Source organism: Lycorma delicatula, chromosome 10, assembly GCF_047948215.1.
Source record: "Lycorma delicatula isolate Av1 chromosome 10, ASM4794821v1, whole genome shotgun sequence".
Classification (NCBI taxonomy): Eukaryota; Metazoa; Arthropoda; class Insecta; order Hemiptera; family Fulgoridae; genus Lycorma; species Lycorma delicatula.
The window spans coordinates 6,616,233-6,634,729 of record NC_134464.1 but is presented as its reverse complement, the minus strand read 5'-3'; the positions used below and the strand labels follow the sequence as shown (position 1 = coordinate 6,634,729).

The 18,497-nt window shown below is 38.3% G+C and overlaps 1 protein-coding gene across 3 annotated transcripts in view; it reads right to left on the bottom strand.

Moving 5' to 3' along the window:
• Nucleotides 1-551: 551 nt before the first annotated feature.
• The window catches only part of IKKbeta (inhibitor of nuclear factor kappa B kinase subunit beta), a 131,230-nt gene continuing 113,284 nt past the window's right edge, over nt 552-18,497 (bottom strand). The window contains exons 12-14 of one of the 3 annotated variants that reach the window (XM_075376907.1): nt 17,444-17,633; nt 12,152-12,540; nt 552-993 (exon numbers count right to left, since the gene is read on the bottom strand). In XM_075376907.1, coding sequence (XP_075233022.1) covers nt 879-993; nt 12,152-12,540; nt 17,444-17,633 — 694 coding nt within the window. In that variant the 3' untranslated portion in view covers nt 552-878. The remainder of the gene's footprint in view (nt 994-12,151; nt 12,541-17,443; nt 17,634-18,497) is intronic. The other 2 variants (XM_075376904.1, XM_075376905.1) reach the window with 2 other exon arrangements.

Genomic DNA, 18,497 nt, shown 5'->3' with positions numbered 1-18,497 from the left:
AGTGTGTACCATTAATTAACCTTTTTTTTCTTAATGCTCTTTAAAACAGATACTGGTCTTCTCTTTTTAAATGTTTTATTCTGTAAACCGTGGTGATTTTCAACAAGGTAACATCATCACATATTTCAATTAAAAAAGAATAATGGAAAAAATATGATGAATAGAAAAGTTATAATTTGTACTGCAAAGCTTTCTTACTGAAAAAAAAGCTGAAAAAAAGTTGAGACAAATAAGAAGTCAGGATTTAAATAATTAATCTGTTGACGCCATTGAGAAATTGGTGGCTCTATACAGTTGCCAACAAGCCTATTAGTATAACTCCCCAATTAAATTGAAAATTTTAATAAAAATTTAACAGTTACATGGTTAAATAATAAACTTAACAGTTTAAATTTAACTTAACAGTTAAATAATAAACCAGTCTGTGTGTTTAAATGTATATTAGCTTTATTTTTACTTTTGATATTTATTGGATGTAATAGCACTGCTCTAATAAATTTAAAAGAATTGGGTACTTGTATTTATAATTGATAGATGAAACTTATTCTTACATTCTAATAATTTTTTATTTGGCACTTAATGTTTTATCACAATAAATTTTCAATAACCAAAAGATTAAATTCTATGAATTAAATGTTAAACTAACAGTAAACTAACCATTTTGTAAAAATAATACAGTTATGGTACTGTAGATTGTAGAAGACCATTATTAGTTTGTGATAAGGACTAGGTTAATATACAATTAAAATTAATAACATTTTTTTTAAATTTTAAAAGTCATTATATCACTATTATATCTGTTATATAACACTTCTGCATTATGAGCAATTTACTTGAACCGTAAATACCATAAAATTAATGTGGCATTTTAAATATTATCATGCAGATGGCTGAAATGAATTGTCTGTACATAATGAATTCCAGTCCATCGATGAAGTTTCAGTAATTATGGATTGCATTTTTTCGTATGCTCCTGTCATGTATTCCATAAAACTACAAAAAATACAGAAATAAATATATTATACATTTATTTATAAAATAAATATAAAATTGTAATATTATTTATATTTATATATAAATTTATATTTAATAGATCAACCCTAAGTACAGAACAATTGAAATAGGATGACTTACTTTATCTCATTACAAAAACAGAAGTGCTTTCGCGAACTTGATTCGCATCAGCTGAGACAAACATAAAGGGCACGGTCCACAGTGTTGTCAACCCTACAGTCCAGGCATAAGCTCAAATCAGCCAAACCTAACCTAGCCAAATTATTCCTAAAAGCACCATGTCCCGAAATGAATTGATTGTGGGAATCAATGGATATTTACGTACTGATTGTGGGAAACCCACCTAATAGCTTGCAAGCCCCTAACTGAAACTCCCATTCTTACAGTAAATAATAAGGGGAGTATCGAGTTAAATAATGTGGCACATTCCAATAAGCCATAAGCGCCTGTGGCAGCCATCGATATACAAAGCCACAAAGACATTTACAATGAGCAGAAATCAAAGAAGCAATCAGAACTCAAACGCAATAAAGACTAATAATCACAATAATATTTTCAGTATAAAATTGTAATAAAATTTCTAACAAAATTAATGAGACAAATTTGTTTTATTGAAATTTAATAATATATATGATGTATCTGGTGGATATTAGGGATCAAAACTAACAGTAGCTGTTCTCTTGTATTCAGTGGTGGATATCTGAGGCTACAGGAAGAAAATCCTTATCATAAATCACTCAATTTTCCAGATTAGAGGTTAAACATGGGGTAAATTCCATCATGTTGTCATAAGACATTAGAGGCCAGGAAATTATATGAGGTACAGTAACAAGGAGTAAGCAAATCAACAGTAAATATAAAAGATGATAAATTTGTACAGAATGAATAGCATAAGAGAAAACAAATTTTCAGAAAAACCTTTTTTGTCTTAAAGCATAAAAAAAACAAAGATCTTGTATAATTCATATTTTCGTGGTAAACCTATTTTACAAACAATTGTATTTTGAAAAGAATTATTCCCCTCACTTCATAATCCTGAGGATATAAATAGCATTGATAAACAGAATTTTTTTTCCTAACATGTGATATATGATTTTAATCAGTTTTTTGATGCGGAAAATGAATATGAACTCACAATCTTTCTTCACCAACCATTTTTGAATAATTAAAATCCTTAAAAAATTTAAGGATTTTTTTCATTTTTCAATATACAGTTAGCATTTTAAGCTCCTATATTGTATTTTGTTAGCTCATTTTTTATTATTTAACTTCGTTAATATAATTTGTAAGCTATAAATAAACAATACTAAACAAAGAATCAAATCATATAATAGTCACATATTATAACATCATATTTAATACTGAAGAGTGAGCCTTCATGGACAAGATTAATTATGTCTGTGCCGGTCAAAACATGTAGCTGAAAACACAGCTGTGTTGTTTGTATTAAGCACTGGATTTAGGAATGAATTAATTTTGTTCAATCTTACTGCTGTCTTAAGATTGTTAACAGTTCAGTGTCATAATGCCTTGAAATTGTATAAATGATATGAATGCCTTTTGTTATGTATGTGGCGACTTTACCGTAAAATCTAATAGAAAAAAACATTACACCTTTAATAAAGAAAAGTATATCGTTTGTACTTTCAGTGTAAAATTGGTGATCAGGATAAGATGTGGTCTCCTCGTATAGTATGCACTAATTTTTCAGTACATTTAAGAGGATGGCTGAAAGGTACACGGAAGGCTTTGCTTTGCCATTTGGTGTACCTATGGTCTGGTGTGGATCAAAGGATCATGTAACCAATTTGTTATTATTGTTTAACAAGTATATCAGGCCTGTACTTCATAGTGAAATTATTCCAGTTCCTGAGCCGCCTGTGAATGTATGTTTTGAAAGCAGTGATGAAGAATCAGGCACTATTGAAGAAGGCAACAATGATGATTTTGAACTATCTTCCAATAAGCCGTGTCTTATATCACAAGGTGAATTATAAATGACTTGGTTAAGGATTTAAATTTATCAGAAACACAAGCTGAACTGTTAGGATCAAGACTGCAAAGTTGGAATTTACTTATAAAAAAATACAAAAATTTCGAGCTTTCAAAGCCGACAAAAAGAACTTTCACAGTACTTTATTGATGAAAATAATTTGGTTTATTGCACAAATATTGATGAGCTTATGTCACACTTATGTCATAAACCTGAGGACGCACCTTTTCATAGATAGATTTATCTAAGTATAGTTTAAAAGTCGTTCTACTAGGTAACGGTAACACAAATATCCTTCGATACCGATTGCTTATGGTATTAATTTGAAAGAGACATATGATGTGATGAAAGACGTTCTTGAAAAAATAAATTATAAAAAACATAGCTGGAACATATGTGGTGATTTGAAAGTTATAGCTATTTTGTTAGGCTGTACTAAGTGCATGTGTTTTCTTTGCGAATGAGACAGCCGAGCTAGGAATAACATTATGTTACCAAAGAGTGGAAGAAACGAGACAACTTAACTCCAAATGGGAAAAACATTATTCATGAGCCCTTAATTGGACCCAAAAAAATATTTTTATTCCCTCTCCATATCAAGCTAGGACTAATGAAACATTTCATAAAAATCTTATACATTTTTATGAAACATTTCATGAAGAAGGATGGTCCTGGATTTTTGTACATCAGGCAGAAATTTCCAAATGTGTGAAGAAAAAATTAAAGAAAGAATTGTTAGTCCTCAAATAAGAGAGTCTGTCAAAAATGATGTATTTAACTCAATGTTAAATAATGTAGAAAGTGCAACTTGGGCTTCATTTAAAGTCGTTTGCAGAAGTTTTCTTGGCAAATAAAATTCTGACAAGTACCACAAGATTGTTAATCAACTTCTTACTTCATACAAAGCTACGGGATTTAATATGTCTTTGAAAATACATTTCCTTCACTCGCATCTGGATTTTTTCCCGGACAACCTTGGAGATGTAAGTGACAAACATGGTGAACATTTTCACCAAAACATTTTGGTGATGGAAAGCTGCTATAAAGGAAAGTAGAATACTAACATGCTCACTGATTACTGTTGGACAATTATTCAGAATGTACCGAAAGCTATTTATAAAAAAAGGATCAACAGAATCAATCTAACACAGGTAAAATTACCACACCATGCAAAATTATAAATTGTACAGATTTTAACTGGAACAGAATCAAGGATAGCAGGAGTATGTTTTCTCCTCTTAATTGCAGAACCTGGACAAATGTCCCTTGCTGCTGTGTCTTTATTTAATCTGGTGGGTTACCATCTGTTTTGTGTCAGTTATAATTTTATTTGTTTTATTTTATTTATGGACAGATTTCGTATTTGCATTCTGTATTTACAAAGCATGTATGAGCTTTGTACTTCCGGCAATATTCCCCTTCAATCCGTTCTGTGAAGTCCTTTTGGTGCTACAGTCTTTCGGTCAAACAGGAATTTGCCTTTTGTGGGGGCCCTAGTTTTTGGAGGAAGCTTTCAGATACACATGTGTTTGGGAAGGGTTTGATGGGATCAGGTGGACACTTGTCATTGTGCTTGTTCACCTGAAACAGACAAAAAAAGGAGGCATGTTCTGTATTGCAAGAAAGACCTTGTTCAGGGTAATATGACAAACCTCTCATGTTGCTTCTTGGCCTCTGGCCCCGTGCTGTAAAACTTGTGTTTACTGCTACCGGTAGCAATAATTTGCTTTCTACAAGTACAGCGTGCGTATGTTCTTGCTCGTCAGGGTTGACAATGATCAGTGGTTGTCAGTCAACTTGTGCTGCTGTGGAGGTTGGAGTTTGCTGTGGAGCCGCGTAGTGTGTTGCAGTAGTGCCACTGTCGGCTAAGTAAGGATGTTTCTTTTGTTAAATCATGTCCCCATTTCATAGGTTCGTGAGGCCAAAGAATTTTTCTAGATCCTCTGACAGGTTCAGGAAATGATTCGCTCCTACCTCACAAGTGGTCTGCATTAGGAGCTAGGAGCTTTTAGCTTTGGTTTGGACTTCTCGTGCGGGTTGAGTGAGAACGGACGGCCTTGCTCGGGAACGAAATTGTGAATGCTCACCTAGTATTGTGATAGGTGATAGATTCATTCAGGTGGTAAATGAGCAGCAGGCGAAACTGCTGCTGGAGGCCAACGTTCTTAGCAAGAACGGACTGAAGGCTCAGTTGCTGGGTGAGCGGTGGCCACAAATACTGATATATGATTTGCCAAGGGCAACAAGGGCAGAGGAGCCCGAAATCCTCAAGGCAATACACAATCAAAATCCAGTGATAGATATGGCTGCCAAGGACTTGCTCAAGGGAATCAGGATGGTCCGGTAGTTGGGGTGGAAAGAGGCCTCAAAGAGCCACTGGATGGTTGAAACTTTGCCTAAGATTCAGCAAGTCTTGGTGGCCGGTGATCGGCTGTTCCTTGGGCGGACCTCATGCAGGTCGTTGACCATACCGAAGTACCCTGGTGCTTCAAATGTCAAGGCTTTGGTCACACCTCTCTTCGCTGTACAGCACAGTCGGAGATGTGTGGTCATTGCGCCCTTGCAGGGCACAGAGCAGTTAATTGCCCTAGTAAGACCGCACCTGCAAAGTGCGCCCCTCGTGGCTTGGAGAAAGGCTTTGATACCAGACACCGGGTCGGGGGCAAACAGTGCAGGTTGCACGACAGAGTCCAGGCGAAGATCGTGCAAAATACGGCATATGGCGACGCCTGAATTCAGGGAAGCTTTTGAGGATGGTCATCACCATATTGAACGCTTGCGCCTGGGGCAGTTAAACCTGCACCATTCCCGGGCGACCACCAATGAAGCCATGAGGATCCTTGAGGAGTACGATCTCCAGGTCCTCTTGGTCCAGAAGCCATACACGGTCAGGAATAAGGTTGCCAGCTTCCACGGGGTTGATGTAATTCATTCTCATGGGGGATAGCCGCTCTCTGCAATCGTGGTCGGCACGGTCTCCTTGGGTGTCTTTTGGATGCCTTAGTTTTCTGATGAACAGCTCACCGTCGTGCGAGTCACGAGGGGTACGCTTGATGTTGTAGTGGTGGGATACTTATAGTTTGGATGGAGTATCGATAACTTGTTGGCGAAGTTGGGGCGGATTCTGGACAGTCTACCGGGCATCAGAGTGCTGGATGCTTTGGACGCTAACGCCAAGTCTTCCGCCAGGGGTTCATCACTTATTGACCCCAGAGGCGCTGGTCTTCCACAGTTCGTTGAAGCCAGGAACCTCTACTTGCTTAACGAGGCAGAAAAACCGCCGACTTTCTCTTCCGAACTGGGGAAAGTTACATCGACATCACCTTAGTGACGGGCGATCTGTTTAGGTGTACTGTCTAGCCCGAGGCCAGTGTGGATGATCATAGGCTTACAACCTATTAGATCGCTTACAGTGGCGGTCCAAGAGCTCCAGATTCAGGATGTTATAACCTAAGGGGTCTGGATCAGGACAGGCTACGGCTCGAGTGGGCAGCTGCCTTACTGGGGTTGGAATGGCGCACATTGAGGAGGTGGAATTGATGGCTGAACAATTAGGCAGAGTCCTCTAGACTGGCTGCGATAGGGTCCTACGGCGGCCTCGGCCAATGGACAGAACTACGGGCCAGTCCGCTGATCGTAGAGTGCCTGGAGCCGTCATAACCGCTGCTTCCGAAGAGTGTCTGTTAAACAAGGCGGAAACCTGGGAAAAAGTGGTGGTCCTCTGACAGCGTGCTGAGCGCAAGAGCTAGATCCGCTAGCAGAAGATACCAGTGTTGTCCCCTAACGGGGATTAATGTTGATGACGTGTGCGCTAAGAGTCTGCGGATCTACTGGCGCCCCCGTAATGAGTGTGTTCATGCCATCAAGGAAGCCAAACTCAAGTTTTGACAGGACTTCATGAGTGAGTTTCAGCGCAACCTCTGTGTCTTGAGGGCACACAAGATTTCTGTGCCCAACATGAAGTTTATACTTCTCAAGGATGAAGAAAAATTATCATACTGTTGTAACCCCCGTATTAAGTATAAAGGTTGTATAATCAGCCGAGTTCGAGTTCGTAAGTACCTAGGTGTTTTGTTTCATGAGAAGTTGCTGTAAATTAAATTACAACAACTAAATTAGGTACTAGCGGTGGACGCCGTCTCTGTGATGTACAAGCTTAGGAGGATTGCTCAAAAGAATTACGGGCTGTCGAGCCGTCATTTGTACATGGTGTACCGAGGTGTCTTTGAAAGTATGACCTCTTACACAGCGCCTGTTTGGGCGCATAGGATGGAAAGAAATCAAGCTCTTATTCCAAATTTAAGGAGTGCCCAGCGCATAAACTTAATTGTATGCACTGGTGTTTTTAAAACTACCTCCAACGAGGCTAGATTGGGAAAAGCCCTACCAATCGATTTAGTGGTGAAAGTTCGGGTGGCCATGTGGTAATTGCGAAGAGGCAGAGGGGCCAAGATATTCGGGATACAGTTTCGAGCCGGGCCTGTACTGGAGCGCAACAGTGATCTCAATGCATCGATTCTAAATTTTGAACAGTTGCCCATCTGCCTCCTGCAGAGGAGGCTTTACAGCCTCGCGATGAAAGCATGGCAGCAGGAATGGCACGCCACGACTAAGGGTAGATTCTTGTATAAGTTTATACAGGATTTGGGGGATGGTATGCCTCTAATTCGTTTTTGAGAGCAACAGGAGCCCGACTGCTCTCCAACCATGTAAATTTAAACCAATACTGTTTCGGTTCCGCCTGGCAGTTGATGAGCTGTGTGTCTGCGAGGTGGTCCAGTCGAACAAACACATGATGTTCAACTGCCCAGCTCAGGGGGAGGCAGAACTCAGGCTACCCTGGAACTTAGTGGTTAAGGGGAAAATTGGCCACTCACAAGCTGCGAGTCAATGTGGCGAGAGTCGCATTATCGGACTGTGTGGGAGTTCCTTGATGCGGTAGCTTTGTTCAACTGACATCAGTAGTTTACCTAAGGAAAAAGACTCCTACCACGCTGCTGTAGTTAGCTAACCGAGAAATATGGCTGGCTACCAGCCAGATTAAGGCTCCAAGCACTTTAATGGTGGACAGGTCCTTGCTGGCATTCAGCGGCCTTGGCGTGGCAACGAATTGCTGTCGTTGACAAGATAAATTTAATTATTGATTTTCATATATGTTTTAGTAGTTGATGGGGTGCGCCTACCCATTTTAGTGATGATATATGATAAGTGAGTGGTGGGACATGCAAGCGAGTGGTGTATTATACCACGCTTTTAGGTTAGCTCTAGGTCGCTAAACTGTTTCGAGGCTCAGTAGCCATTGTTTGTGGCACAAATATTCAGTCGTAAAATAAATACATGAACTAATATTAATTTAATCTACTCCATTATAATATCCTATAATAGTACAGATATAGATAAAATCTAATGTCCTAAGGAGAGCTTAATAATAATTGAACAAATGGTTTTGTTGTATTACGCTCCGAAGGTGTCCTCAAACCTTTTATACCAAATCCATTGACTTGGTATTTTGTTGATCCCAACATAATTTAATAGTCACTATTATTAACGGAAATGTATCTTTCCTGACGTATCTTTCCTATCAAATTTTATTGAAAACATCTCAATCTAAGCCCATTTAATATTTTTCAACATTATTAGGGTTTTTTGCACGCAAGCGGTAACGTTAAGAGCGATTCATAAAAATAAAAAACAAACCTTTTATAAAAATGTAATAAGTAGGTAAATTGAAATGCTCTAAAGCAAGAGACTGAATGTTTGTAACATTCGGTCACAATGCTCACACCTTGCGGTATAGGGTCCTCTCAACATATGTCCCTGAGATGGCTGTTTTCGGATACGGCCGCTCTCCCGAACAGTCCACGCACCTGTGCTACACCCACTTCCGACACGGTTTTTATCTCCGCGTCGTAGCGAAGTGTGGCGTTTCTGACAAACAACGGTGCTACTAAAATCGTCTGCAGCACCATGTTTTGGACAGCCTCTAGCTTTTTCTGGAACGTGGAGCACAACAGAGCTCCCCATGCCAGGTAGGCGTATGTTAGAACTGGCAAGACGTACAGTCTGTATATGATTATCTTAGTCGCCAGCGGAATGGGGCTGGCTCGATTAAGCACTGGGTATATAGGGAAGCCCTGGCGGCCTTTGACCTCTGGGTTACATATTTTATTTTAGGGGGTTCCGCTAAGGTAAACCATTTATCCAGGACTATTCCCAGATATTTAACTTTTATCTCAAAGGGTATTTTTCCCCCCGAGATTTCCAGCTGTCTGGCCGGAACGCGTCGCTTGCATGTGAATAGCACGGCCACGAACTTTCCCCCGTTGAGCCTGATTCTTCACTTATTTAGCCACGGCTCCACTAAATCCAGTTGCCGCTGGAGTCTTTCGACTGCGTAATCCATATCTCGGGATGTGTAGTAATATGCCGTATCATCGGCGTATAAAGCGGTGTTGACGGGGTCCGACAACGGCATATCGTTTGTATAAGCAGTGTACAGAATAAGCGAAAGGACTGCCTCCTGGGGAATCCCGGCGGTTATCGCCCTGGTAGTTGATAAGGATCCCCAATGCGTACTGCGAACTGTCTTCCCAGTAGGTAAGGCCTTATTAGCTTGAAATGGCGGCGAGGGAACGTCGTGTGAGTGAGTTTATATAGTAGGTCGTCAAGCCAAACTTTATCGAAGACTTTAGCCACATCCAAGAAAACGGCCACCGTCACCGCTTTCCTATTCAAGCCTCCGAAAAGGCTATCCACCAGTCGAAATAGTTGGAGGGTCATCGAGTGGTCTTCTCTGAACCCAAACTGCTCAGACCTCCGGCCCCAGACATCGCCGAAGTCGCTCGAGGAAAATTCTTTCGAACAACTTTGACAATGTCGGTAGTAAGGAGATCGCCCTGTAATTCCAGGGAGAATATAGCCTTATCCCCGGTTTGGGCAGGCGTACCACCTTCGCAGTTTTCCAGCATTCTGGAAAATACCCTACGTACAAAATGGACGTGAAAAGGATGGCCATGATCGCTATGAGTGCGGGAGGAACGTTCCGGTATGCTCAGACCATGATCCCATCCACCACTGGAGACATAATCGGAGCTTGTGGCTTTGATAGCCGCGGTCACTTCAGCTTCAGTGACGCGGTCTATTTCGCGGGATGCATCCTCTACCTGAGCGAAGTAGTGCGCGAGGAAAGATTCCACCTCGGTATGTCCGCGAAGACCTCCGCCCGATCAGACTCGGAATAAGCCAAGAAACCTCGTCGTCCCAACACTGGGTGGCGTGGCTTATTTCCCTCGCGTAGCCGTTTATTCAACCTGAACACCGAAGAGATGCCGTCCGATATCGAGACGAGATAATCTCTCCAAGATTTTTCGCGATGTTTTACCAGCAACACTTTCACCTTGTCCGTTTGTCTGCAAAATGCCCGCTTGTCGTCGAGGAACAGGGTGAGGCGATAGCTCCTCCTCAGCCGGCGTTTTTCAAAGATTGCCTCGGAGATGTGGGGCGGGGGATCGTTACGGAGGGGCCGTGAGGCTTTCTCTGTAGTGCTACAAGACAGAGCCTCATTTACGGACGACGTGACGCGATCGACCGTATCGTTGATGTCCTCCGGTGTGGTCAGGAGTTCTGGATCTACCGGCCTAAAATCCCGTTGGAGAGCTTCATGGAACTATCCCCAGTTCACTGACCTTAGGGGAGTAAGAGGTGGGTCTCACTCGGCCCCTGCTAGGCACAGTAAGACCGGAGAATGGTCCGAGCTTTCGAAACGAATGCCGTCACTGTTATTTTACAGTAAAACATACTGTCGATGTCGTAGATGCCCCTGGCAGCTGGTGTTCTTTTAAGTGCCACAAAGCACATAGGGGTTTCCCTACCGTCTCTTGTGGTTAGCTTTTTCACTGATGCCACGTCACAGCCTAGTGAGGAGAGCTCCTCTCTCACTTCTTCACAGGTGGCCCCAAAGGGGATACCTCACACCACGACTTTAAGCTCCCTCTCCTTAGGGAGCTGGTAAGTGTGAAAGGCAATGCCCTTCGAGTGCAGAAAGCTCTGCACTTCCCGGAAATCACCTTCACTGCTTAATTGCAGCCTTATTGAGAGCCTGGTGCTCTTTGCGACCAGGCACCCGCAGACTATGGCGGATATGGCTCTCGCCAACATGGACCACTCCCTAGGGCAGTTCAACATTATGGGTGGGATTTTCTCCTGTTTCTTGACTGGTGGTTGTAAGAGGGTTTCCCTTGTAACTTCCATGGTAGCATATGCCGTTTCTGGACCGCCCTCAGTTGTGGTTTGCTCTATGGACTCATGCCCATGGCTACCAACCCCTCACGTTTGATCCTTTTCTGAGCTCCCAAGGTTACAAACTCTCTGCCGGAAATTTCAGAGGATGGAGAACGAGGAGGTGGTGGGCAATTAGTCACCATTAGCCTAAATTAATAAAAAATTTAAAAAAATTATATCTAAATTTTAATACTAGTATAAGTTTAAAATGTCAAAAATAATAAATTAACTTATTTAAAAAAAATATAAAATAAGACTTAAGTGGATAACAGCTTATATTAGCGTAAATTGCTAATACAAGGGGATGGTTAAACCTGGAAAAGTCTCTAACAGTGAATGACTATAAAATTTAAGTAAAAATGATTTACTTAATACTAATCATACTAATCACTACTTAAGTAATAAAATTACTTTGTCGTGCGCCTAAAAATAAAATTGACATATTTAACGTATTGTTAGCCACTTATTTAAAATAAAATAAAAGTAAACTGTGATAAACCTTATCCGGTTTGACCGGAAGGTCAGACAAAAGATATAACGCTATCATTGGCTGGACTGGGCATCCCAACGGTATGTTGGTGACGACACTGGAAATGTTATTCAGGTACACACACACACAACACAGAGCATTAGAAAACATGTCCTTTCAGAACCACTGCTAGACAGAGACTACAGATTTTAACTATATTTTCCTTAATTCTTTTTGAAGCATAATTTATTTAAAACTAAGGGTGATAAAAAGATTGTATTTACAGATCTGTAATGTACGCAAAAAAAAACAATTCAAGAAATTGTATCACACTTAGAGAAATATTAAAAAAATTTTTTTTTGTCCATCAGTATAATTTAAAAAAAATTACTTACTCGCATCTCAGTCTTTCATTTTCAAAAAATATAACACTGGAATCCAATCCGGCTGTTGTATTTGCAGGAGTTGTAGTTGTTGATATCTGTGTAACTGAATTACTACTCGCTGATGAAACCGGCATAAGTGGCTGTCTGTCAGTGATGTCAGTGTAGTTATTAATGATGTCAGTATTATTGTTATTATTAAACATGGAGGCTGCATTATAACAAGGAATACTGTAACTGAAATCAGCCTTAGTAGCTTGTTGGGGTAAAATATCCTGAGTTCTAGCAGTATTATTATTAACTAAACTCTTCTTACTTACATCAGTAACAGTAATATTACTAACTTCTGCAGAATTATTTATAACTCTAGTATGTATACCATTACTCACTGCTGGAGCAATCTAGAAAAAAAAATAAACTAAGTAATAATAAATGCATGTTTTTTTGTTTTTTTTGTTCTCCCTTAAACAAACAAACCTCACTCACATCAATAAAAAAAGTTTATTACTATTTTTTATTCAGATATAACATTCTAGACTAAATCTCAATCCACTCTTAATCCATCAGCCTTGATAAAATTTATTTTCACAGACAGCACTGATATCATATAAAGTTTAAGCAGCGCTTAAGAAAATATAAAATATAGAGGTAATAGGGTTTAAGAAAAGTAATAGAACAAAGAAATAGCAGGTCACTGAAGCCATGGTGCAGAAGATGGAAGAAAAAACAAAATGGAAAAATGTACACAATAATGAAGGAAGAAAAAGGTGTAGTTGATTAAATAATGAGTTAAGGAGGGAAATTGTGAAGGCAAGAGAGAATTGGATGAGAAACATGTGTGATGAGATAGAACAGTTGGAGAGAGAAGGAAAATTCGATATGATATACAGAGAGGTGAAACAGATATGTTTTCAAAGAAAAGGAAGCGCAATAAGAATGGAAATTGTAAATAAAGATGGGACAATAGTCAGGGATTCTCAGGAAGTTCTGTGAAGATGGAAAGAATATATAGAAGGGCTGTATGACTTAGAACATTGACCGAGTGAAGTTAGTTTAGATGAAGAAGCAAGTGTGTGTAAAGAAGAAAAGGAACATCATATTCTGGAGGTGGAAGTGGAAAAACCTTGAAAGAAAAGAATAACAGAAAAGCCTGCAGGCTTGATGAATTTAGATAAACATTCTGAAAAGTTAGGGAAGTTTAGGAAGAAAGGAAATAAGGTTTTTGTGCGTCTCAGTTCGACCATTCCCGAGATGTGTGGTTAATTGAAACCCAACCAACAAAGAACATCGGTATCCATGATCTAGTATTCAAATCCGTATAAAAGTAACTGCCTTTATTAGGACTTGAATGCTGGAACTCTCGACTTTCAAATAAGCTGATTTGGGAAGATGCGTTCACCACTAGACCAACCTGGTGGTTGCTGTCTTTCATCTACCCTGTTTAACATTTACCTTGAGGACATCTTAGAAAAGTGCATGAAAGGAAAATATCAAGGCACTTACCGGAATGCTTAGATGATTCAGATGAACTTAGATGAAGTGTGTTAAGGACTTTGGTATGAAAATCAGCAGTAAGAAAATTAAATGCATGATGGTTGGTTGGCAAGGATAAGAAAAATATGTTAGTTAACCTAGAAGGAGAAGAAATTGAATAGATGGAGTCCTTTAAACATCTTGGGAGCATGATCTGTGATGATATGAAATGCTCAAAAGAAATAAAAACTAAAATTACAATGGAAAAAAGCTTTCAATAGAAAGAGGCTTGTTGTGTTTCAAGTTTGACAAACAACTGAGAAAGAATCACCAAATATTCTGTATGGGGTATAGCATTACATGGGGCAGAAATATGGGCTTAATGCAAGGAATGTGAGAAAAGATTATAAGCTTTTGAGATGTGCATCTGGAGGAGGATGGAAAAAATAAAGTGGACAGACAAAATTAATATTAATAAGGTATTAGAGAAAGTGGGAGAGAGTAGATCAGAAATGTAGACTTTGAGAGCTAGAAAAAAAACTGGGTTGGGCATTGTATGGAAGAACTGTTTGTTAAAGTTGCCTTAGAGGGTACAGTGAAACCCACTGGGTTCGTATAATGAACGTGTCTTCCCAAATCAGCTGATTTGGAAGTCAAAAGTTCCAGTGTTCAAGTCCTAGTAAAGGCAGTTTACATTCATACATATCATCCTCATAAGTAATACCTGAATGGTAATTCCCAGAGGCTAAACAGGAAAAAAAAGAGGATACAGTGAATGGTAAGAGAGGAAGAGGTAGACTAAGATGGAAACTGCTCAATGATATTAAGGTAGAAAGAAATTATGTTCATACAAAAAGGTTAGCTCAAAGTAGAAAAGAATGGAGCGCCAATGCTGTGTAAGGACCTGCTAAATAGCAGATCACTGGCACTACTACTAAGAAAATATGTTAATGAATTATATAAGTAAAATGTTTTAAACAGATATACAATTCCTGAACATAAATTCCAAGAGTAGACAATAAAGTTTAAACAGATATTGAAAGGGTTAAAAAATAAGAAGTTTAACACCAAGACGGGATAAAGAGCTTCAGTTTAGGAGAATTACACACATTATTACTATTATTATTGGCAAAACCTAAAAAATGAAAAATATCAAAATAAAAATTAAGTATATATATATATATATAAAATATTCTGTATATGTATTCTAATGGCGTTAATGAAACTTAAAATATGCTGTTTATTAAATTCATTTAAATAGCTTCTGAGGAGTTAAAATCATTTTACATTTACTGGCAGTTTCTAATTTTACAATGTCAAAAAAATTAAAAATTTTAAGATGTAGTTTTATTTTGCAATCTGAATACTATATTATACTAATTTTACACAATCTTTTTTGTGGTGTTTAAAGTTATCCAGCAGATTTACTGAACTAACAAATCTCCAACCTTGTAGATTTCTCCTTGTGATCAACACTGCGGGTAACAAACATCAAAGGTGCAGTTTCAGTAAAGAGCACATAATTGTACAGAGCACATATATCAAACTATGAGTTAAAAGCATCAAATTATAGTATGCAGATGTCCACAATTACTATATGCTACCTCAACGCGGTTACATAACACAAACCAACTTACCATATGAGGCAGAACTATTCAAATGATGAGTAACCTACCACTAGAACCCAATCAGCCTGGCCTACCTGATTACATGGTCAGTAAAGGAACAAAGGTGAGAGCAATATACGGGGCTAAAACATATGAAACGATCAGAGCAGAGCACATCCAGTTTTAAACGGCAACTGCATGTCCTGAGCGATAAGGGCCTTTATTATAGCTAAGTCCAAACCTCAATCGACTAACAATGAACGTATTTTTATGTTCATAACTACTTTCAAGTAATTGTACATCAATGTAAACTTACCAACAGCAGTGATATTACAAATCCTGATCAGATTTAACAAACATATCTACAGATAAACCACAGGCTCCCTGATTTTACTGAACAACTCTTGACGTTACTGAAAACATCAGTAAAGATCACTCCTTTTTAAATCTTACACAGTAATATTAGCTCCTCCTCTGCTGATAAACTAAATATACAAGGGTCAATTGTTACGTAAGAATAGCTTTAACTTAAACTGACAATAATGTATTGTAACTTAAAATCCTTGATTTTAAAATGCCAGTGTGCTTTACCTATTTTTCAACAAAATTTCTATTAACATCCAAACATTTTTTAGATTGGGAGAAGAATTTGATCTCCTCATTGAAAAACTCTTGTTTCTTGAACTGATCGGTCATAGTTTGGTGGATATAACTATCAGTTTGCAAGTGTTCTCTGCTTCAAAGTTCCTTTAATTTCAAGAAGTGGAAATAAAATCATGCCAAATTTGGACCATACAGAGAATACCCATTATCTCAATTCAAAACTTTTGCAACTGTTTTGCCATGTTTTGATTAATAGAGGATGGATGCACTCATGGAGCAGACATATCTCCTTAGTGAGCATATCATCTTAACTTATGCAGGTTGTTTCGATTCTTTTGTTGAACTTTCACATCTATATCCCGATTCTGCTAATAAGTAAATTTTCTAATAACAATGCACTTAATTCTGCATTATCTCATCTTCCAGAAACACTTCTCATAAATCTCATTTCTACAGCTGAAATGCTAATTTTGTTATTTTTCAGCTGTAATTTTTCTTTTGTAAATCTAAATAGGGACAAACTATGTTTTATAGACAGTCTCTTTTATCTTTTGGAACCCTTTCAATCTACATCGACTCACACTTTGATAAAAACCCTCGCATACTATTTTCCCCATTTTTCAATTACTTTTCCCATTTTTTTCAGTCCTATATCAACACATTACCTAGACATTCAAAACCCTCATTATCTGTTAAACATTTAATCCCTTACATTAAATTAGATCACATATTTTGATAGAAGGAGCTTGGCTTTATTTGGCAGGCAGTTCAACCGCTAGTTTCACTTTTTGTGCAACCTTTGTAAAGGAAAAGAGTTCTTAGACAGGTACAGAGGGTTGCTCGAATAAAGAAGTTGCTGCCCTGCCCACTACTAGAACTTACTGCTATTAACACTGCAAACAGAACAAGAATGCTGGTCGATGTAATTTTCATATCGCTCATCCTAACATGAATAAATAAAGAATAAGGAAAGGGCAGAGAAAGAAGGGACAATCAATTGACAAATGAACTGTCCCTGACTGGCATAAATCAGAATTGTTATTATAACGGTAAACTATGTATTACTTAATACCATATTTTAGATTATATTTTCCTTTATGTTGTATTTTTTCTGTCCTTTTAACTGAAAAGAAATAAATGTAGCTGCATAATTACTAATATGTCATGCGACTGTATAATACAAAAAATAATAAGATGGTCTTTCACAAAAGTTTGCAAACTTTAAATAATGAAAATACTTTAAATAATGAAAAGGCTTCACTTGTGATTATAATATTAATTGAAAAATGAATATTATTTACTTATTTATTAGTTTTAAAGTTACTATATGACCTCCCGCATAGATGACATTAGCTATATTGAAATAGTATTAAATTTTTCATGAAGGATCATATATTTTGAAACATGTTATTGTAAAATACATCTAATTAAAGTTTATATAACAGCCTATTTGTTCAGTGTATTTATTATAAAGTTTATTTATTTATTTAAGTTTATTTATTTATTATAAAGTTTATGTACTCCACGCATTTTTAACTTCAAATGAATGAAACTTTATCGCTTGAAAAAATAAGTTAACTATGTTTATCTTATAGACTAGAAAAAAAATACTGTAATATACCTGTGACTGTGTTGGTTGTAATTGAGAATGTATTTGATTGCAACTTAGCATAGTGATTAATGTCCATAACTCCTGTTGTCTTTTTAACTGAAGATCAATGATTCGCTGTGTACAAGATTTTATTTCTACTGACAATGACTTCAATTGACTTTCTAAGTTTATCAAACAAAATTCACAGGAATTTAATTCACTGAAATCAGAAAAAAAAATCAATAAAGTATCATTAATAATAACAAATATACTGATTTTCTTTTAAAATAATAATCTTAAAGTGACATATAACGATAGTATAACAAAATGTATTGTTAGCAACAGTTCACATAACTTCGTTTAACTAAATTATTAAAGTTATCTCCATCTTTATAACAAGTTATTAACAAGGTTAAAAATATATTTATACTTTCACCAAATGGCTTCGATGGCACGTGGCATCTTAGAACCTTATGGTAGCCCTAAAAAGGGTTGTTTGAGGTTTCTGGAGCGGTGGCCCTGAAAAGGGTTGTTTGTGTGTTTTGCAAGGTAACCCTGAGAAGGGCTGTTGGTTCCAGAAGCTGATCTCTGGCAATGTTGGCTCAGCTGTAGTCAGGGAGTTGCAGCTCAACTGTTGGGATTGGATCAAGCTTCCCCCTAGTGACAGTCGGGTCCCCACTACAGTGTGACAGTGGTGGCCACCAAGAGCTCTGTGTCGAGTCGGCGTCAGTTGCTTTCCACCAGTGCGACCAAGGTGGTTCTTCCCAAGCTTTTCCAAGCTGGGTCAGGTCTAGCTGGTAGGCCCATTGGCCAGGCTGCTTGAAGCCTGACACGCTGGGGCAGGAAGGTAATGTCCAAACCCAGCACAGCTCCCTTGTCTGGCCAGCCAGACCTAGGCCTGCTGCTCTGGTGGGGATGTTGGCATCTGCTAGGAGGTCCCACTGCGGGCTGGCCAGAGAATTTCTTCTTTCTTCTCCAGGCTGTGGTCAGCAATAAATTAACTCTTACAGTGTTGACACTGTACTTCTACACATGCCCATAGCGTGGTGGGGGCTGTGCTATGGTGTTGGGACGTGTTGCACGG